Source organism: Lacerta agilis, chromosome 9, assembly GCF_009819535.1.
Source record: "Lacerta agilis isolate rLacAgi1 chromosome 9, rLacAgi1.pri, whole genome shotgun sequence".
In the NCBI taxonomy this organism is placed as follows: domain Eukaryota; kingdom Metazoa; phylum Chordata; class Lepidosauria; order Squamata; family Lacertidae; genus Lacerta; species Lacerta agilis.
In genome coordinates this window covers 31,623,610-31,647,019 of record NC_046320.1, presented here as the reverse complement: position 1 = coordinate 31,647,019, position 23,410 = coordinate 31,623,610, and the positions used below count along the sequence as shown (strand labels likewise).

The 23,410-nt window shown below is 41.6% G+C and overlaps 1 protein-coding gene across 1 annotated transcript; it reads left to right on the top strand.

The window, feature by feature from the left end:
• The first annotated feature begins 870 nt into the window (after window positions 1–870).
• MSMO1 (methylsterol monooxygenase 1) lies at window positions 871–19,681 on the top strand. The gene is made up of 6 exons (XM_033160254.1): window positions 871–963; window positions 12,693–12,991; window positions 15,059–15,207; window positions 15,622–15,748; window positions 17,291–17,445; window positions 18,715–19,681. The coding sequence occupies exons 2-6, from the start codon at window positions 12,737–12,739 to the stop codon at window positions 18,920–18,922; spliced, it is 894 nt and encodes a 297-aa protein (XP_033016145.1). The 5' UTR covers window positions 871–963; window positions 12,693–12,736; the 3' UTR covers window positions 18,923–19,681.
• Window positions 19,682–23,410: the final 3,729 nt, after the last annotated feature.

Here is a 23,410-nt window from a genome sequence, read left to right as displayed (position 1 = left end):
GCCCTAAGCTATAGTTTGTTTAGCTTACCGGTATACTTGAATCAGGGGCATACCCAGGATCAAAACTAGGGGGGGGGGAGCCATGGTCGCTCAGGTTGTGACATTTCAGCACGGAAAAGGTGAATGAAACCAAAATTTAAAGAAAATTATATATAATTATAGCAGTGCTGTATTACGATAGTTATTACAATGATTTGCTTGAAAAAAAATAAAATTTTATTCTAGTTACATGTCTTATACTAATATCATTTTTCTTGGGTTTGAAGAAAACTTGTTCAAAACTTTCGTTTCAATCCAGTCCTGAGGGTAAAATCCCAACTTTACACAGCATTTAAATTGGTTCATTCCTACAGCCTTGACTGTAAAGCATGCTTAAATTCAAGTGTGCCAATTTACATGGAATATTTCTCCTTTAAATAGAATTGCATTCTTCTATTTATACATGTTGTATGAACCGAAAACAATACCAAATATTACTTGTGAGTTTATTTTGGAGTGCGAGGCAGGGGAGCTAAGATGCATAGGAAAGCTGCCGTCTTATGCCCACCTTTCCTTGGAAGTAAACCCCGTGAGCAGAGGCTGCGATCCTCTGCCAGCTCCCTTCGGTATTAGGAGAAGCAGGTAAACGTGCAGCCGCCCTGCGGTTTCCATGGCTACCGTCCGCTCCGCGTCCCCTACATCCACCCATCTCGTTTCTCCCTTCTCTTCGTCAGTGAACTGGCGCCTCCTTCCATTGGCCGTCCGACGAGACCTGACGATCTCACTCCATTCCTCCGCCCAATGGCGGCCCACCGAGACGGGCTGGGTGCACGCCTGACAGTCACGACCTCTCGCGCCGCAGCCAATCACGGCGGCGGGGGGGCCTTTTCCTCCGTGGCCAAAGGAGGAGGGTGTATCTGAGGAGCGAGCCTGCTGCTTGTCGCGGAGCAGCAGTGGGCTGAACTGCTGCATCCCTCGGCGCAGGTAAGAGGATAGAGAGCGGGCGGCGGAGGCACCTTCGGGGGCGATGGGGGGGGTTGTTTTAGGGAAGGAGGGGTGCTCTTTTCATTCGTTGCATTTGGAGACCCCACCCACCCGACGCAACCCCTTTACATTTTGTTTATGGGCACCAAAATATTCATTTCTTGGCCGCTGAGGCTTGTTATTTTGCGATTTTCCGTTTTATTTCTCTGCCCCTCGCCGACTTCTCTCTCAGAGACAAAAGCTGAAGTTTAGGATTCGGGAGATGCATTTTTATTTTTATTTTTATTTTAAATTCGTTGTTTTTTGGCCCAGGTGAGTAATAGGAGAAGGCATTTTCCTGGTGCCTGTTTTTGATCGCTGTTTTGATTCGCCTAGTGCTACTTGCCTGGTAGGTACCAGAAAGCAAGCCATGGCATGAAATTCTAAAGTTTATATTATTTGTTTGTTGTGGTTGATGAGCTTGGCCAGCCCTGACGGATGGACTGTCTAGTTTTTATGTAACTTGACAATTTTAAAGACGGATGAAGTAGCATGTTTTAAGAATGTTGTTGTTGTTGTTGTTCAGTCATTCAGTCGTGTCCGACTCTTCGTGACCCCATGGACCAGAGTACGCCAGGCACGCCTATCCTTCACTGCCTCTCGCAGTTTGGCCAAACTCATGTTAGTAGCTTCAAGAACACTGTCCAACCATCTCATCCTCTGTCGTCCCCTTCTCCTTGTGCCCTCCATCTTTCCCAACATCAGGGTCTTTTCTAGGGAGTCTTCTCTTCTCATGAGGTGGCCAAAGTACTGGAGCCTCAACTTCAGGATCTGTCCTTCTAGTGAGCACTCAGGGCTGATTTCTTTGAGAATGGATAGGTTTGATCTTCTTGCAGTCCATGGGACTCTCAAGAGTCTCCTCCAGCACCATAATTCAAAAGCATCAATTCTACGGCGATCAGCCTTCTTGATGGTCCAGCTCTCACTTCCGTACATTACTACTGGGAAAACCATAGCTTTAACTATACGGACCTTTGTCGGCAAGGTGATGTCTTTGCTTTTTAAGATGCTGTCTAGGTTTGTCATTGCTTTTCTCCCAAGAAGCAGGCGTCTTCTGATTTCGTGACTGCTGTCACCATCTGCAGTGATCATGGAACCCAAGAAAGTGAAATCTCTCACTGCCTCCATTTCTTCCCCTTCTATTTGCCAGGAGGTGATGGGACCAGTGGCCATGATCTTAGTTTTTTTGATGTTGAGCTTCAGACCATATTTTGCGCTCTCTTCTTTCACCCTCATTAAAAGGTTCTTCAATTCTTCCTCACTTTCTGCCATCAAGGTAGTATCATCAGCATATCTGAGGTTGTTGATATTTTTTCCGGCAATCTTAATTCCGGTTGGGGATTCATCCAGTCCAGCCTTTCGCATGATGTATTCTGCATATAAGTTAAATAAGCAGGGAGACAATATACAGCCTTGTCGTACTCCTTTCCCAATTTTGAACCAATCAGTTGTTCCATATCCAGTTCTAACTGTAGCTTCTTGTCCCACATAGAGATTTCTCAGGAGGCAAATGAGGTGATCCGGCACTCCCATTTCTTTAAGAACTTGCCATAGTTTGCTGTGGTCGACACAGTCAAATGCTTTTGCATAATCAATGAAGCAGAAGTAGATGTTTTTCTGGAACTCTCTGGCTTTCTCCATAATCCAGCGCATGTTTGCAATTTGGTCTCTGGTTCCTCTGCCCCTTCGAAATCCAGCTTGCACTTCTGGGAGTTCTCGGTCCACATACTGCTTAAGCCTGCCTTGTAGAATTTTAAGCATAACCTTGCTAGCGTGTGAAATGAGTGCAATTGTGCGGTAGTTGGAGCATTCTTTGGCATTGCCCTTCTTTGGGATTGGGATGTAGACTGATCTTCTCCAATCCTCTGGCCACTGCTGAGTTTTCCAAACTTGCTGGCATATTGAGTGCAGCACCTTAACAGCATCCTCTTTTAAAATTTTAAATAGTTCAGCTGGAATATCATCACTTCCACTGGCCTTGTTGTTAGCAAGGCTTTCTAAGGCCCATTTGACTTCACTCTCCAGGATGTCTGGCTCAAGGTCAGCAACCACATTTCCTGGGGTGTATGAGACCTCCATATCTTTCTGGTATAATTCCTCTGTGTATTCTTGCCACCTCTTCTTGATGTCTTCTGCTTCTGTTAGGTCCTTTCCACTTTTGTCCTTAATTGTGGTAATCTTTGTACGAAATGTTCCTTTCATATCTCCAATTTTCTTGAATAAATCTCTGGTTTTTCCCATTCTGTTATTTTCCTCTATTTCTTTGCATTGCTCGTTTAGAAAGGCCCTCTTGTCTCTCCTTGCTATTCTTTGGAAATCTGCATTCAATTTCCTGTATCTTTCACGATCTCCTTCGCATTTTGCTTGTCTTCTCTCCCCCGCTATTTGTAAGGCCTCATTGGTCAGCCACTACAACATTAGCCCAGTTGAATTTGATAAATGTGCTGCGGAGTAAACATCCTTGAGACTGTGCTATAAGGTTTCATCTTTTTGCACACTTACGACTTGCTTCATGGAGCTAGGATGTACCTGTATCTGGTTTCATAATCCTGCGTTGTACAGGAACCAGTGGGTGGCATGCTCTGGCCTCTGCCACCAGCAGGGATAAACAGGGCAACCAAGAGGAAGGCCAGTAAAGGAATTGCTGCTCCAGTGCTTGCTTTTCATGCCTCCCCATTACTTTTCCCTATTGAGTTGCGCTGTTAGAAAGCAAACTTGCAGGCGGAGCTGTCTTACTCTCTTAACTTGTAATAACAAAAAGGTAAAGGACCCCTGGACAGTTAAGTCCAGTCAAAGGCGACTATGGGGTTGTGGCGCTCATCTCGCTTTCAGGCCGAGGGAACTGGCATTTGTCTTTCCGGGTCATGTGGCCAGCATGACTAAACCGCTTCTGGCACAATGGAACACCATGACTGAAACCAGAGCGCACAGAAACGCCATTTACCTTCCTGCTGCAGAAGTACCTATTTATCTACTTGCACTGGCATGCTTTCAAATTGCTAGGTTGGCAGAAGCTAGGACAGAGCAATGGTCGAACCACCGACCTCCAGTTGGTAAGCCCAAGAGACTCAGTGGTTTAGACCAGTGCACCACTCGCTCCCTTTAACTTGTAATTTGGGTAGAAGAATAGATTACTGATTCTGTTAGGAGGTTGAAAAGTGCATAACTATAGCAAATTGTTTGGGTAAGTTATTTGATAAGTTGCAATTCACTTTGAGTTTACTTTTTGTGTAAAAAAAAGTGTGCAAAAATAAATAATAAACCTCAATCATTTCAGATTTTAGTAACATGCTGGTCTAGTCTGTATCTGAGACCTGGCTGGACAAAGAGGGAGGTATAAACTTCCTCCAAATAGATTAACCTGAGTATCAAGTGCAGCATATACCTGTAGTAAGGCTTGAGGTACAGAAAGGCAGAGTAGCCATTATAAGGATTTCACCCTTCTGCTTAGGTACCTTAGCCTGCAGTCACTCACTTTGTTTTTTTTTTATAAGAATTTATTAATTTTCCATAACAAACAAATAATCCAACATCATCACCAACATTAACCCAACACCTAACTACAAATAGACAAATACAAATATATCAATAATTCTTCTTCTTGTACAAAAAAAAAAATTCTTGTTCGAATCTTTGGCTTTGACTTCCCCTGCCTTTTCACCTTCGGTTCCAATTCCAAATATTATTTTAATAACTTCATATTTAAAAAAAAATTCAAATTCATTTTAAAAAGTTCAAAACTAAACATTCTTCTTGAAAATCTTATTTTCTAATATACAGTGTTTTTCCCGTTCTTAGCTTAACAGAAATCAAATCATATTATAACTTCATATTAATTCATCACAAAATTCAATATCTTAACACATTGTTCTTACAACAGATCATAGCAAATATCCTCTTTCCCTTAAACTGCTGCTAATAACCAAAATTAAAATATCCCTTATCTTATTCGAAAGCTCAAAGTCTTGACAAACCGGTTTCAGGGTACCATAATAAATCATTTTTTCTTTACCCTTAATACAATTCACCCTATCCCCCTTCTGTCCATTTTCTTTACCCGTCCTGCTCCGGAGCCGCTTCTCAAGATGTCCTTTTTCCTTGCAAATCCACAGATCCAGACAGAGTCCATAACAGTCCTTGCATAGAGCTTCAGGGTACGCACTTCCTCTTCTTCCAGCTTCTCCGGTTCAAAGTACCATTCTTCTTTTATTTGTAGACCTATTAGATTTTTCACCAACGCTCCCGAGCTCTCACCTCGAGAGTTAGATATAGCAATTTTCCCCGTCCTGGGTCTGCCACCCCCAAAGGACGTTTCATTTTTCCGGAGTCGCCAGGCCATTTTGCCCTGTTCTTCAATCATCCCTTTCAGCTCTTTGCCAAGGCTCTCTTCCAATGCAGCCATTTCCTGAAAAGTCTCCTCTGTGGGGCATATCTTTTCTGACATGTCCCGGTTCAATATCACCAATTTTTGATTAAGCAGTTCCAGTCTCAAGAAAGTAATCCTTTGATCATCACTCAGTCCATAGTTCGTAACCAACTCAAAAACGAAACCCAGCATGGCAGAAGCGGGCATAGGTGTCAAATTACAGTTTCAATTTCCGAACTTTTCCATCTTAGTGCCAGTAAATTTCCACTCAGTCACAAACTTTCGCAGCCATTTTCCCTGTAGCCAGGGCGCAAGAACCACAAATTTTAAAAAGAGATATTCTCCACAAACTTGCTCCCCAAAGGGAGATCGAAAAGACTCACTTATCAAGATTAAAATACTTTGTATCCATCATTGTAACAGCAGCCTCTTAAACCGGTTATTTTCTTTTTTTTTTTTAATAAGAATTTATTGACCTTTTTCTTATAACAACATATACCCACACCCACACCTACAATTAAACAAATACAAAACAAATACATTGATAAAACAAATACAAACAGTGTCAAGTTTTCTTGTTGCATCTTTTCTTTAAAAAGAAAATTTCTATTTCCATATCTTGACCATTGACTTCCCCTGCCCTTTCTCCTTCGAGTTCATATCCTTAATCTATTTTATAACCATTTCTCCTGAAATTCAAATTCAATTATATAGTTACACACAATTATATATTCAACATTTAACTAACAATGCATCATCGTAGTAATATCTCATCATAATTCTTCTTCCATTGAAATCTTCACCAATCATTTATATCATATCTATCTCTTCTATCCTTTAAACTGCTGCTAATAACATAGTAACTCAAAATATCTCCTTTCATATTCAAACAAAAAATAAAACAGAAAGATTGTTGACAGTATTCACCCTCCGATTTCAAAATTCCATGACAGGCTACTTCAAATTTTACTTAGTGTTTCACCCCACACCCCCTCTGTCCATTATTCTTCTCCTGGTGGCATCAACACTGAATTTCCCTGTGGCTTCCCTCTCCAAGCGTCCACAGATCCAGGCACAGTCCAAAACTCTCCTTGCCACGAGCTCCAGGATGTCCATCTCGTCGTCTCTCAGCTTCTCCGGTTCTTTGTAGCATTCCTTTTCTTCTTGTAAAAACCATAATTCTCTGTCCCTGGCCCCCGAGCTCACACCTCGGGGACTGGATATAGCAAATCTTACCGTCGCCTTGGGACTGCCACCCCCAAAAGGCGAGTTTCTTCTCCGAAGTAGCTCACTCATTTCTCTCCATCTTCCCAGACACCCTCTCAGCTCTTTGGCAAGACTTTCTTCCAAAGTGTTAAAAGTTTTAAAAGCCTCCTCTGTGGGCAATTGGTTCTCTTTCAGACCCCCACACAAGACTTTGACTTTCCTGTACAGCAGTTCCACCTTCAAAGCAGTGAGCCTCTGTTCGTCCGTTAGTCCAGAGTTCAGTACCAGTTCAAGGACGAAGCCCAGCATACTGGTAGAGGGGGAGGAAGTGGGTATCAAATTTCTACTCCTGCCTCTCTGTTCATCGCCATTTTCCTAAACTGGAGCGCAGATACCGCAACTTTAAATGGAGATATTTTCCACTAATTTACTTCCCAAGAAAAAAGTTTGCCAGTCTCATGTATCAATTTTAAGCACATTGTAGCAGTCCTGTAGCAGCAGTTGCTCAAATTGGTTAGCTTCTTTAACTCGAAGGGAAGAAGGCAGGCTGCCTTTCTCCTTCCCCCCGGATCGTTCCAAAAGCTCGATTTCTGGTCAAATTAGTTACTCACGACCACCGGGTTCCTTTGGCTCCATTCTTCAAAGGTAGAACTAAGACGCTCACCGCGGGCTTTGTCGCCGCATTTGCATCCCGGTTGGGGCATATCCCCGTAAGCCCGGCTCCGTTGTCCCTTCACCCCCACTCCCCCTTTACAGGGGGGGCAAGGGAAGGGTTCGGAGCCTCCGTGGGCGCAGCCGGGGAGCCCAGGGTGCGGGACGCTCTTCCCGCACCCCAACCGGAGCCCCGCTTTGCGGTTGCGGGGCTCCTAACCCCCGGGATGGATCGGGCGCCTCGCAGACGAAGCAGCCCCGACCACCCGCTATGGCGTCGCCAGCCGGAAGTAAACCGGTTATTTTCTATCCACCGAGGGGAGGGAGGCAGGCTTCCTTTCCAAATAAACCTCCCGGATCGTTAAAAACGGAATACAAATCCAGTCATCTACTCACAACCACCGGGTTTCTTTAATTCCAGTCCTGACAGGGAGAACATTGACGCTCGTCGCGAGCGGCAGCCGCCGCTCCACGTCCCGGTTGGGGCATATCCCCTATAGCCCGGCTCTGTTGTCCCTTCACCCCCATTCCCCCTTTACAGGGGGAACAAGGGAAGGGTTCAGAGCCATAATGGGCCCGCCGGGGAGCCCGGGGTGCGGGACGCTCTTCCCGCACCCCACCGGAGCCCCGCTTTGCGGTAGCGGGGCTCCAACCCCCGGGACGGACTGGGTCGCCTCGCAGCCGAGGCAACCCACGACCGCCCGCAATGGCGTCGCCGCCGGAAGTCCTGCAGTCACTCACTTTGACTGCCGAGGTGGGATTGCGATTCTGTGATTGCGATTCTGTTGGTGTAGCACTCTTAATGTTTGTTGATTTTCACACATAATGGGGATGGCTAGCCTCTGGCTTTCTAAATGTTACTGGACTACAACTCCTGTCATCTTTGACCATTGGCCATGCTGGCTAGAGCTGATCAGAGCTGATACTTCCAACAGAATCTAAAGACAATCCCACTGACTTACTGGTACTTAGTTCTTAAAATGATAGTCTTGACTATCCCAGTCACTCCCTCATTTAAAAATTGTGTTCCAATGAGAGAAAATGGAGAGGAACTTACCGTATTTTTCGCTCCATAAGACACACTTTTTTTCCTCCTAAAAAGTAAGGGGAAATATCTGTGCGTCTTATGGCGTGAATGGTGGTCCCTGGAGCTGAATTGCCCAGGCGCCAAAAGAAGATCATGCTTTTTATTTTACAAAGAGAAAAGGGGGTGTTGAAAGGACCCCGCTCAGCAGCTGATCAGCAAGAGATCGGGAGAGAGATAAGAGTCCCGGGCTCCCTTTCAGCCCCGCCCTCTTGCCCAGGCTTCCATTGTTGAATGTGCTGCAGAGGGAGGTTGTTTGTTTGCCCAGCGACATGTGACTGGCTGATTAGATTATATGTCTGGAAACTGTAGAAAAGGCGCCCTTTCCCTTTAGAAGCTGCAGAAATGTGAGTTGAACCCCATAAAAACCGGGCTTTTCCTCTTTGCTTTTCCCCCTCTGCAAAAGGAGCTTTGTTTTTACCCCTTTGCAAAAAAGGCTGCAAAACTTTTAGCTGATCCTCAAAAAACCCAGGGCTTTTCCCTTTGCAAAAAAAGCTGCAAAACTTTTAGCTGATCCTCAAAAAAAACAGTGTGGCGTTCTGCTTAAGCCACTTTGCGTGAGTTCAAGAAAAGACAGACAAAGTCTTGACCAGCAAGCCTGACTAGGAGACAAGAGTGGACCAAAAGCCTCCCGCTCTCCCAACCCAGGAACTTTTATTCACACAAAAAAACTGCCTTACAGAATTAAAACGAGCCGATGACAATCGTCCAGTGCTTCCTCCCCCCCAAAAAACCCACGAGGGTAGGATGAAAACAAAGACTCTTTGAACCTTGCAGAACTGGTTTTTTTTTCCAGGAACTAACTTCCCTAGCTACAGGTCTATCAGCATTCCACATATCAGGTAGAAGAAACGACAGGAGATTGATGGGAGGAAGGAAGGGTAAACATCCTTGGCAGGTCCCTGCCATATTTGACACTACCCAGGCCTCCAGGAATTTAGCATATCTACTTCAAAGGGACAGATGCTATGAGATTATCAAAGGGATATATTCTTACCAGCCAGTTGTAAATTAAACAGCAACATTTAACTAAGAGAGACGTGACTATCCCGTCTCACTGTAATGGAAGGCAAAGGCAGCCAATAGGAACAGCCAATTTCTTGCCAATTTCAGGTCATGTAGAATTGGTCATAAGAAATCATATCTTGAATATAGACCAGCAAGGAACTTTACACTCAGCACAATCACATATGGATATCGGAATGTCTTTTGCTCACTTGCACAATGTCTAAGACAATGTATCACTTCTCATCTAATTCTACATGAATACCACAAAACAGGGCTTTTCCCTTTGCAAAAAAGCTGCAAAACGTTTAGTTAATCCTCAAAAAAAAAGCAGAGCTTTTCCGTTTGCAAAAAAGCTGCAAAACTTTTAGCTGATCCTCAAAATAAAAACAGGGCTTTTAGAGGAGGAAAACCAGAATTTTTTTTTCTTGTTTCCTCCTCTAAAAACGAGGTGCGCCCTATGGTCCGGTGCACCCTATGGCGCAAAAAATATGGCAATCACTCAAGGGCATATTCAGGTAACCTGGCACACTAGCAGAAGCCAGCACAAGTAGCTAGTACAATAAGTACCCACCGTCTCCCCCAATCTACTGTGGAGGGTCAGGATTGTTCCATCTGGCGAGCCTAAATTCTTGCTCTGACTGAATAAGACATACACGAAACGGTGTTAATACCGGATCACTGTCCGTTGTCTTACTGTTATTATACACGAAAGAAAAATATACACTACTTTTATTGGCCGTCGTGGTGCTCGTTTTTGGTTTTTGCTTGAAGATTGCATCACAGAGGCTTTTTTTGGATTTTCTGACTGAATAATTAGCATTTAATTCCTCCTTATTAAGAGTTACTTTATTGCATCAGGTTAAGCAAATTTACACATCATTTGAAAGCATGTATGTGAATGCTTACTGAGATAGGCTATAACCATAGCCGTCAATAACCATAGCCGTCTGTAAAAATATGGTGTATCAACCCCACCTCTATCTGCATAACCCCATCCTGTTACGGGTTCTATTTCTTGATCCCACAGGAGTATGAAATGTGTGATGGAGAGTTATCTGTGAAACTTGGGTGTGTCCTCTGTTGCTTCATTCTCTTGCCACACCCAGAAATCCAATTATTTATCAGGGCTTTATACACAGCTCTTCAGACCAGAAGAGCAGAGCTTCCCCAGAGTAGTTAGCTGCATACGGCTTTATAACTCTTTGCTAGCTTCCAATGTGTTGGCAGTATTTACATATTCTTATGAGCACTGTCCCTTTCTTTGTATGCTTTCTGTGCCACTAGATGGGGTATGTTTTTCTATTTTATTATTATTATTTACTGTTATTATTGCGTTATTTAGTCCTTTGTTTGTATATATTCTGTATTACCATGTTTTTTTGTTCCGAAGCTTCAAATTTTACACATAGTATCAGCTGAAGAAGTAACCACAAAACAGTGACTGTATCCGGAAATGCTGTCCGACACTCACTAGTTTTTCTTCACTTCGGCTCTGCTGGAATATTATATTTCAATGTTGAATTAGTAGAGACTATTCACACGCATTATATTCTGTTATATCGTTAGAAGGAATTTCCCTTGGAATGTTCATGCTATTCATTGATATTACTAAAGCTCTTTAAATTCATTACATTGCTCTTGGTCTCGTGTTACTGTATTTTTGGGTTGTCGTTCGAGTTGTAACACAGGGGTTTCCTTTTGACTTGTAGCTTAAAATTCTAGGCTGGTTCATGTTGTGCTATTTTATTTTATTTTCCAAACAATATACATACATACGGGGGAGTTTTAAGCATCCTTACTCATTACATCTATAGTTCCTAGAAAACAACAAAGGGGAACAGAGAAGGTAAAATAAGATAAAATTATAACATAAAATATGAGTGGTTCAAATTGGAAATTGCAATCAGAGGGCCCTATTGCCAGGTGGAAGGAGCAGGCCCACAAAATTAATTAATAAAGAGTATGCAATGATCCATGCATAATTGCTGCACTCTTATCTGAGAGAACATAAATCTTCCATCTAGCCCAGTATTGTCTGCCTACTGGCAGCTGTTCTCAAGAGTCAGAGGCCTTTCACGGAGCCTCTACCTGACCCTTTTAAGTAGAGATGCCAAAACATGAAGCCGAAAACCTGCACCACAAGTGAGCTACACTCGTTCCATTTTCTTTTATTACTGATGCTGCTGTCAAAGAAGAATAGACAAAAATGCATGTAATTTGATATTTTACCTCCTAAATTGAATGCTTATGAAAACTTTGTTCAATCTGATGCTCTTGCTCTGTAAATTACTATTGTTTGTATAGTGTATTTTACATTGTAATGTAGCCAAAGCAAATTCCAAGTATATTGAAAAATGTACTTGGCCAATAAATTATAAATTATAATTATTATTATTACTGTGGTGCCCCGCTAGACGAAAATAATTCGTTCTGCGAGTATTTTCGTCTAGTGGGTTTTTCGTCTAGCGAAGCGGCAATGCAAACCGCGGTTTTCGCTAGACGAAAAAAAACGAAAAATTTTCGTCTTGCGAGGCAGCCCCATAGACTTTTTCGTCTTGCGGGGCAGCTTCCCGCTAGACGAATGCTTTCGTCTAGCGAGGCATTCGTCTAGCGGGGCACCACTGTATTATTATTATTATTAGCAATGCCATATAGGCAAGAATTGGTTTGGACTGAAATTGCTACGTAAACATTGGCACCTGTCCTTTGTTCATGTCAGGAAGGGAAAGATAATATAGTGGTACCTCGTGTTACATACTTAATCCGTTCCGGAGGTCCGTTTGTAACCCGAGACGGCTCGTAACATGAGGTGCGCTTTCCCTAATGGCACCTCCCACTGCTGCTGCGCCACCAGAGCGCAACTTCTGCTTACATCCCGGGGCAAAGGTCGAAACAAGGAATATCTATGTCCGGTTAGTAGAGCGCGTAACCCGCAGCATTCATAAGGGGGACGGTACATAACACTAGGTACCACTGTTTTCGTAGTTAATCCTTGGATGCGCTCTCGAGGTAAATCCTGGTAGTTTTATGCAAGGCTTTCAATTTACTTTTTATTAGGTAACAGAAAACTAGCATAATCAATCAATTTATGGCCAAGGCATCCTAATTAAGCAGCAGTACATTTCCTTCTTGTCAGTTAGAAGAGGAGATTCTGTCAATGTATACAGTGCAAGCAGGTTTGAATTAATCTCTTCTCCTACCAGACATGGACAAAGGGCAAACAGCAACATCTGTTTAACTCGGTTGTCTAGTATGGAAATGGATAGATCTTGTCCCCTACTATTTTTATGCAAGTCAACAGCTACACACTGTGTTGCTGGCCAACGTCATTTTGGTTATGGTGTCTTTACAATGATGTCTATTTGCCGTTCCTAGAATCCTTCAGAGAAGCTACAGGTTTGATGTTGCAGAACTGAACGATGGCAACTAACGACAGTGTTGGCATACTGAATTCTGCTTACCTGGCTGTAGAATATATAGACTCTTTCTTGCCTGAGAATCCGCTACAACAGCCATTTAAAAATGCTTGGATATATATGCTGAATAACTACACCAAATACCAGATTGCAACCTGGGGATCACTTCTCGTTCATGAACTTTCCTTCTTTTTAATATGTGTGCCTGGATTTATCTTTCAGTTTATACCTTACATGCAAAAGTATAAAATACAACAGGTAAGATGGAGCGTTGTCTAATATGAAAAATTCCAGCTCTGGTGTCATACATGGCTCCAACAAGTGGCAAAACTTTGGAGCTCCCCAGATCATGAGTTCACTTCCCATATTCTGCCAGCTTGTGACTGGTGACATTTTTGTGAGCAGCCTCTTTCAGAGGATAGAAAAAACCGATCTTACGCTTTACTCTGCTTTTATAACAAACATGGAACAATTTACACCTATTTATGTGATTGTATAATAATTGTGCATATTTTGGTTATTTTTTTAAAATAAATATTTAGTTTAGCTATCTGTGAGTATGTATTGCTGCCTTCCAATCTGAATTCTGGGTGGTGCTGTTGAAAAGCACGAGGCAAAGGGCCTTGACAGTCTGGCCTCTAACTTGCAAGCTTTCATGTAAAAAGGGTGTTTGTGTATGTTTTGATATGTTATTGTAGAAAGTGCAACGTCTGAACAAGTTGGCCAACAGTATTATTTGCTAGATGTTTACTGTTATCCGCACACTACCCCAAAGAACAAGAGGTAATGTTAAAAATGTATTTAAGCTGGAACCCTACACGGACTTACTTGTGAGTAAGCCACAGTGACAGTTTGCTCAGATGTGATTGTCACTGTGGCTTACTCACAGGTAAGGTGGTGTAGGATTCTAGCTTAAGCAATGCATGGAATTGCATTGTTCAGCTAGTAAATGAAGAAAGGAGATAACATTGTACAGTTGCTAATTTCCCCACAGAAGCTGTAGAGTGGCTAAAACACAGGTGGGAACCAGTGGTCCTCCAAATTGTCCTGTCATCTCTGACCATTGGCAATGCTGGTAGGGGCTGATGGGAGTCTGCAAAGCTTCAGGCTATCCATCACTAAGCTAGAACATGGCCCCTGTATATGGCATCAGTCCTAGCACTCTTGTTGTTTTTAATAGTAACCATGTCTGTGAAATTCACTTGAGTGAAGTAAACCCTGATACCTGAATGGTATATATATATAATAACATAAAGCTTGGAGTATTGCAATATTGAATACTAAGTCAGTGAAGTTTGTACAGTGGTGCCCCGCTAGACGAATGCCTCGCTAGACGAAAAACCCGCTAGACGGTCTTCGTCTAGCGGAAGGCTGCCCCACAAGACGAATTTGTCTATGGGGCTGCCTCGCAAGACGAATTTTTTTTTTTTTGTCTAGCGAAAACCGCGGTTTGCATTGATGCTTTGCTAGACGGAAAAACCGCTAGACGGAAATATTCGCAGAACGAATTATTTTCGTCTAGCGGGGCACCACTGTATTGTATAGAATTTTGGTACCTTCTCAATCCAGTTTCTACTAAAAAGGTAGACAGAACATAGTATCCTGCTTCCTAATGACATCCGAGGCACAGAAGTCTGTTATAAAACTATGATTACTTTACTGTGCTGATTTCCAGCAGCCTTCTTGAAACAATGTACAGGCTGCAAACTAATTCAGGAATGGGGAAACCTGTGGCCCTCCAGATATATGAACTCTGCTCATTCCTGACCATGGGCTATGCCGGCTGGGGCTGACAGAATTTGGAGTTCAACAACATTTGGAAGGTCACAGGTTACTTATCCCTGCTCTGATGCCATAGATGCTGTGATCTATGCATACCATAACTGCTTACTTTTGACTTGAAAATAGCATTTGTAATGTTGATTCATTAACAATAAATTCAGACCAAATGGCAGTACTGTTTCCGGGCTGAAAGACAAAAATCTAAGCATTCTAACACTACTTTAATATTTATCTCTCACCTTAACCCAAGTGCACCTGGAATAGGATGATAATTGGCAGGGAATCAACATTGAAATGTATATCTGATATTAATGGAAACATTGATAATCTCAGGCAGCAGCGTTGCTGCATTTTGGGGCAATATCAGTTGAAACTGTGTCAAATAAGACAAAGCTGATATTCTGTTACCTTTAATTTAGGTATTATTCTACTATAGTATGAAGTACTATTAATTTAGTACTTCACCCCATGTAACACATCTTCTGTAATATCATTGGAATATTCTACTTCTATTTATGAAATACTTTTATTTCTTGTTTACAGGATAAGCCAGAAACCTGGGAAAGGCAATGGAAGTGTTTCAAGATACTTATGTTCAATCACTTTTGTATTCAGTTTCCTCTGATACTTGGTACCTATTACTTCACAGAATATTTTAATATTCCTTATGACTGGGAAAGCATGCCAAGATGGTAAGTAGATGGAGTAGATAGCAATTTATATTATTATAAGATTATAATTATATATAATTATAATTACACAACATAACCTTGTGTATTGCATTATACACAACAGTGGTGTTGGTGTATGATGTAATCTCTTAAGCCACTCTTATCCTCCCTATATTGCAGAGTGGGATGTGCATAAGAAAAGTTGAATAATAAAGTTGTTGTGTACAAAGGTTCTGTGTATGGTAAAATATACTTTTGCCAATTCTTTGTAGACTGCTGCCCTTGCAAGCTATTGGATAACATGTTTCTCCAACAAAAAAAATGGTTTTATAGTCAGATATAGAACTGCAAAAGCAAAAATGGGGTTGGGAGACAGGGTGTCCTAATCTATTGTACCTGTTTTAACAAATGCTTCTCTTTCCCTGTCCCACCAAGGTATGTGATACTTTCTCAATGTTTTGGATGTGCTGTGATTGAGGATGCCTGGCATTATTTTCTGCATAGGCTGCTGCATCACAAGAGAATATATAAGTACATCCACAAAGTGCATCATGAGTTTGTGGTATGTATTGCCTTAAATTCTTGGTGAACGTTACATAGTTAATGTTGTAATGCTGTGAGCATATAAAAGCACTAGACATACATTAGCTATTCTTTTTTGTAAAAAGGGAGAAGAGAAAACAGCATGCTTAGCAAACTGTTTTCATCAAGAGTTTAATATTGCTATAGTTGGACAGACTTCGAAACTGATCGCTCAAAACAGTTCGCCGTTTAAATGCTGTGCTCTGAATATGTCTAACTTCTTACCCACCAATGGCTGGCTACAAAAAACAAAAAATCTCTTCAGCAGGTTTTCCTACAAATAATCTCTGTCTGTTATTCTGATAATGGTTATGTAGGTTAGGAACATAACCCACTCTGACCTAGTATATTTGTAGTGAAGTCTGACCAGCAGCAATTCTCCAGAGTCTCCTAACTTGCTGAGGTCCTATTAACCAGAGAGACCAATGACTGAACTTTAGTCCTTCTGCATCACTGTGCTGTACTACTGTACTAATGAGCGCCCATCTGTAAGGTTTCAACCTACACTGGATGGCTTCCCTAACAGCCACCCTCCAATTGCTTTTTTGAATAGCTAGCTTCTATTACTGAAATGACAAACCTAGACAATGAAAAGCAATGACAAACCTAGACAGCATCTTAAAAAGCAGAGACATCACCTTGCCGACAAAGGTCTGTATAGTTAAAGCTATGGTTTTCCCATTAGTAATGTATGGAAGTGAGAGCTGGAACATAAAGAAGGCTGATCGCCAAAGAATTGATGCTTTTGAATTATGGTACTGGAGGAGACTCTTGAGAGTCACATGGACTGCAAGAAGATCAAACCTATCCGTTCTTAAGGATATCAGGCCTGAGTGCTCACTGGAAGGACAGATCCTGAAGCTGAGGCTCCAATACTTTGGCCACCTCATGAGAAGAGAAGACTCCCTGGAAAAGACCCTGATGTTGGGAAAGATGGAGGGCACAAGGAGAAGGGGACGACAGAGCATGAGATGGTTGGACAGTGTTCTTGAAGCTACCAACATGAGTCTGACCAAACTGTGGGAGGCAGTGGAGGACAGGAGTGCCTGGCGTGCTCTGGTCCATGGGGTCACAAAGAGTTGGACACGACTAAACAACAACAACAATTACTGAAATAACACTCAGTAGGGAGCATAGACTAGAGACTCAGAAAAACCTCTTCAGGGGGATCTGAAGTTGAGGAAAGCATCATCGTAAAGTTATCATATAAGCTATGATTTGCTTCCATTCTGAATATTTTACAGGGGGTTCTTGCTCTGTCATCATGGTTATATGCTACCAGTTGAGATTAGTGTTTCAGGGGCAGTCTAAAATTTGTAGTAATAGAGAGTTGGAGTGGAACTAAACTCAGTTCACTTATTCCTCTGTTACCTGTATGTAACAGTAAAACCAGCATCTGACTGCGAGAGGGGAAGAATTCTGCTAGAACAACCTGGCTATGCAGGAAGCATACATTTCAGATTAGCCGTATATTTATGTCTTGGCATACAAAAGAGCATTCTTTTTTTTTCTCCTTTCATAGGCTCCATTTGGAATGCAAGCTGAATATGCACACCCTCTAGAAACCCTTATCCTTGGAACTGGGTTTTTCATTGGAATAATAGTGTTTTGCAATCACCTGGTGCTTATGTGGGCATGGGTGGTCTGTCGCTTGCTGGAGACCATTGACGTCCACAGGTAATCTACTTTCGCTGTTCTGTCTGGTCATATTAATCAGAAATATAGAGGGTTGTATTCAACAAAGTGTTACTTGGGGTAGACATAGTAAAATTATTAGACCCAAATTAGTCATCTAGGTGTACTCTAACACTTTATTGAATACCACCCAAAGTCACCAAGTAAAATCTAGACAAGTGATTTTCTTTTTTAAAAAATCTATTAAGAATTAACTATTCAGGATTTCCTCTAAATGTCCTTATTTTAAGTGCATGAATTTAAGACTGAAATCCTGTGCATACCTACCTTAGAGTAAGTTTCAGTGACTTTAGTAGAGCTTGCATAAACATACAGAGGATTCTACTACACATGATTCTTTAGATGAGTTAGTCTTCAGATTCCCAGTGACAAACTTACAAATTAATTTGATACTCTTTGAGCAAGGAGGGTCACCTTCCACATAAAAGCTGCTCTATTAAGTATGTTTAAGATGTAACTAGAAATGATAAAATGTAAGTGGAAACTATGCTACCTAAGTGAGCCTTAGGCTCACATTCTCCCTCTTCCCCTCTATTTTCACATGTCAAAGATAGATACAGAGTGGCTGGGGCAACCCAGCCAGATGGGCAGGTTATAAATGATAAATGATAAATTTTATTTATTTAGTTATTATTTTACAGATATAATTAGCTAAACATTAAAAATCTTTCTAATTCTTTGTGATGACTGAACAAGTGAAACAAACTATGGTTAGAGAGAATATCTAACCATAATTTTTGGTTGATGGGAGCTGTAGCCCAACAACATTTGGAGGGCCATATGTTGCCCACCCCTGATGCATTTAATACTTTCCCAGCAAAATCTACCTATGACTCTAGACTGATTGTGTGTGAGTGAGAGAGCCCACATTATTCAACCACCTCATCCCTCTGTTTAGCATAGTGTTGTGGACACTTTGTGCTGAGATATTTACATGACCTCCTTGCAGGGACTGTATATAAAGCATGTATCATCAGTACAGAAGTAAGAAACACATTTTAAATACCACATGACGGATGTTACTTCTACAGCTTCAGAAGTATGTTGTCCAGTTGAATAGTCCATGAACTTTAGGGGTTTTACAACCAAGTTAATATGGTAACTGGTAAATGTCTATGGTTCACTTAGCAGAGAGTAAGCCCCATTAAACTCAGTGGGACTTGCTTCTGATTTTCGCAATGCTTCACTTGAATGGAAATGTGAGCAATGTCTTCTGTATCTGTATTGTAAATTCTCTCTCTCTCTCCTTAGCGGCTACGACATTCCTCTGAATCCCTTGCATTTGGTGCCTTTCTATGCTGGTGCTCGTTTCCATGACTTCCATCACATGAACTTCATTGGCAACTATGCTTCAACCTTCACGTGGTGGGATAAACTGTTTGGTACAGACTCACAGTACAATTCTTACAAAGAGAAATTGGAGAAACATGAGTGCATGGTGGAAAAGAAGACCAAATAAATTTCCCAGCAGAAATATAAGGGGGAGCACCTGACAAATGCACATAACTACCATGAACTTTTGGTTACGCCTGGAAGATTTAACACCCACTGCAAATTCAAAGTTATATGATGCTTTTAACTGTAGCCTAAGAACAAGCCTGCTGGGCCCTAGCTGTGTGCTAGGTGAAACGGCCATATCTTCCTAAAATGAATGCATTTTCTATTTTATACGTAAGTGAAGCATATATATTTAAGTAAAGGTTAAAGATGAAGGCCACAAATTTGAATGTTTGTAAAGAACAATGTATCCATTTAGAATTCAAAGTTTGTAAAATAATAATGATTCCGTTAGAGTTGGATAGAACTGTTTGTAAAGTATTTGGATATATGAAGTTAAGTTTCTTCTGAAGCATACCCATAAAAACTGGTTTCATGAGCTGCTGAGTAGAACTTCCTTGGGAGCAAAAATACCGGAAGAAGAGTATTTGCTAATAGTTGTTTCCTTTAAAAAACCCTTTCTTAGTATGGTGTTAGAAAAAATATAGATTTGAGAGAGGAAGCTTTTTTCCTTCCCTTCTTAATCTCCTGGGATGAGCCTTTTTATTCTCTTTTACTAAACTAACTGTATCAATGTAGTTAATGTTCATAAACAAATATTTGCAAACTACTGAATGATTGCTATATTTTGCACTTGTCACTGGCAAAAAAATGTAAAGGTAGTCTGACATTTTCATGTTTACCATGCAACAAATAAATAGATATATATATTGGAATTTGAGCTATATTTTCCTGTTCCTTTATAACATTCAGAAAACGAGGGTGTTGACCATAACTAGTGTTTGAGAATATACATCAGGGATGAGGAACCTTAGGCCTGGGGATCAAATGTGCCTCTGCAGACCTCTTCATTTGGCCCTCTGGGCTCTCCCCACTCCCTTCGCCATACCCCTCACAGACCCTGCTCTGCACCCTTTTGAAGGGCCTTTGCCTGCCTGGTATGTATTTCTGAACTGTCATAATGTTGTTTGCTTGTCTGAATGGAGGTTGGAGTGGGAGTGCATAAGCTGCTGAATTTGGTGCGGGTGGTATCCTGCTGTACAGAGGTAAGACACCCGTTTCTCCGCCCACCCATGAGCATGTGCTTCCTTGAAGGTGGTCGATGAGCAAATGCAGCTTTTGTTTGACCACATCTCAGGTTTGAATGCAGGAGAGAGGTAAAAAAACCTACAGGCACTTATTCAAACATCTTTGCTTCCCACTCTGCTGTTTCTAGAATTTTATTCTCCCCCTTCCAAAAAAAAAAAAAAAGTTTGCATGACAGTATTTCAGAAACAATCCTATATTCTCCGCTGCTCTTGTACTTTTTTGTATTAATAAAATTAATGGATTTGTTTCCAGTTATTGTTCTCCATTATATTCATTATTTGTAATCAAAATCAATTTGTCTTACCATACAACCTCCAGGTTTGGAAATGACTCCTAACACTTACCGGTAATTTATTGCCCAAATTCCTTTAAACCTGTGTAGTCTTTCTCGTGAACATTTATGTTCTAAACTTCATATGTTTACTGTATCTACCCTGTCTTATTTGTCTCAGTTTTCAAACAAGTCTCAATACTAGATGTGTATTTGAACAAATAGCAAATTCAAATTTGCATGTTCCGTGTTTTTTCCTCTCTGCTTGGTTTGGGGATTTTCTTGGTCTATACTTCACTCTGACCAGAAGATGGTGCATAATACTTGCATCATTGTGTGTGTTCTAGTCCCCCCCCCCCCCGATTTTCAGTATTTTTCCTTCTGCAGTATTGTTCAATTGATCAAGCACCTTAGTGACATCTTTCACATTCACACAAAGTGCCTAATTCTTCCCTTCGAAATAAATTATTCGATGATTTGTGCTCGTAATGCTGTCTGGCCACTCACACACAAATCTGTTTTCAGTAATGTTTGCGCCTGAAAACGTTTTGGGGGCAGTCACACCGTTTCATTTCCAACCAGTGCATAGCTCATAACTTCCTGCTGAAATCCTGTAACTTTCTATGCCACAAATGTTCTTCCTTATCTTTCTGCCAAATGCACAAATATAAGGGATACATAGACAAGGCAAAGGTTAAATACCCTGAGGGTGAGTTGCAAGGTTAAGTGCAAGCAGAGACATTGATCCAAGAAACTTCTCGGTCATTACCTCTTCCTTTTGAAGAGTGGTGCAGGCACAAATCTCAGTGGTGAATAACAGGCATTTCTGCTCTGTGCAAGCAAACGGGCACTACTACAGTGGGCTGGGTCAGTAAGGTTCATTTATGTCAATGCTGGCAATCTCCATGTCCTTGAGGGCAGAGGTGCTGGCTCAGCCTGCAACTTCCTCTCAGGTGCCTCTGCTGGAGGGAGGCTCCTTCCAGGCAGGAGGGGCTGGCAGTGATGACAGCAGCCCTTTAGGAGATGCCTGACTAGAGGTGTCTGACATCACAGGGTGGGACACCTCTCTGACAGCCTGTTTGAACCTTCTCCAGGATCCAGCTCCTGACTTAAATCACAAGCCAGATCCACCAGTATGGCACTTACTGTAACTTCATGGTGAGTACCGGCACCTATTTTTCTAGAAAAAAGCACATTATTATTATTATTATTATTATTATTATTATTATTAGTGACCTGTGGTGCTGCTGGGGCATCAATTCACACATGAATTTGAACTAATAAGCCAGTTCTTTGGTGACAAGCTTCACTCACTGTACTTGGGTGGGCCAGTAAGAACTGAAAAGAAATCAATAAAGACTCCCTCTCCCACCTTCTATCCTAAAAGAGAAATGTGCTCACACACGTGCCAAAGAAATCCTAGGAGATATTGGCTCAGATAAGTAGAAATTCCATTCCATTCCTTTTCAGTTCAGTATGCGTGTGTGTTTTTATAGAAACAGCATTGTTGTTGCATAGGGTGCCATGGGAATATGATTAGCTTGTATATTCTGGCAGACAATATACTATTCTAGTGATTTCACACACACCCCTCTCTTCTTAGGCTCTGGGATGCATGATGAATATTTACATCTTCTGGAGCTGGGTTTTTAATTACAACCACAGTCACTCATAATCATGTTAAGCACAGGAAATGCCATGAGTGGCGCAGAATCCTCTTTATTGCTTGATAGCAATTACTTCATCGTACTTGGAAACATACGGCTACCAAGCAGTATCTATTTGACACTCAAACAGTTTAAAAAATGAATTGTGTTCGATTTTAATCTCCAGGGGGTTATGTGGGCAAATATGCATTTTGGTCATTCCTTCTAGGCTGCAAGACACGCATCAACCACAACAAATGGGGTTCACCTGGTCCCCTCCATTTTTTGGGTGGGGGTTTGGATGCTCTGTAATTGTATGTGTTTATTTCATGAACCTTTGGCCGGTGTGGGGGGGGGGGTTGTCTATTATGTTACAGGTAGGTAGCCGTGTTGATCTGCCATAGTCAAAACAAAGTAAAAAAATTCCTTCCAGTAGCTGCTGAATATTTACTACACTCCCTGTACACACTTTATCTGAGAGTAAGCCACATTAAACACTGTGGGAATTACTTTTGAATAAATGTGCACCGTTCTTCCTGCTGTTTCAGTTATTTTTATTGCATTTGATTGTTTTGCATTACTAACTAATTAATTAATTAATCACCCTTTACCCTAAGATCCCAGGGTGGGTTGCAACAATTAAAATGCAATGTTAAAAATACTGCCTTTTGTTGATCTGCTTTATATGTTTATTTCAAACAGAAAAGCAGTGTTTACAAGTTTTTAAAAATTTATCCACCCCAATGCATATCTTTCATTCATTGAGCCCATGCACCATGGGAAATTAGCTGTGAGAACTGCAAAGAAAAGCAGGTGAAAGTTTGTGGGGATTCAAGATGTTCCTGGCATGCTCTCTGCTCCAAGCCACTATTGCTCTTAACCACCTTCAAATAACCTCCCATCACCACTGATTGATTGAATTTACATACCTCCTTTCTTCCAAGGCACCCAAAGCAGTTGACAATTTAAATATTAAATGAAAACATTATATAAAATGAAGACTGACAGAGTCCTCTACTGCCAACTGGGAGCTGGTGTGCTTACTGGCTTGGCCTCCCTTGCCCCTGCTCTCCTTCAGGGCCCGCAGCAGCCCCATGGAAGGTCACCATTAATATGCATAGCTCCTATATACACCCGTTTCCCCCAAACTGATGTACAGCCAGGGAAATGAGGCTGTAGTGCAAACATCAAACTGACGATGTTCCTGGGTGCTTAAAAGACGAAGGACACAAATTTTCACATGCATTTAAAAAAAGGCATAGAGATGTATTTAAGCCGTTGATAGCATTCACCCCACCATTGGGCAGAGTGAGGTAATTGGCTCAAGTTACAGTGGTAGCCCATCAGCCATTCCTTCTGGGCCCCTGGACATCCCACTCTGTTGGAAATCAGTACTATGGGTGGGCTAGAAGCCTGTCAAGCACCCACCAAGTGAGAGAACTGC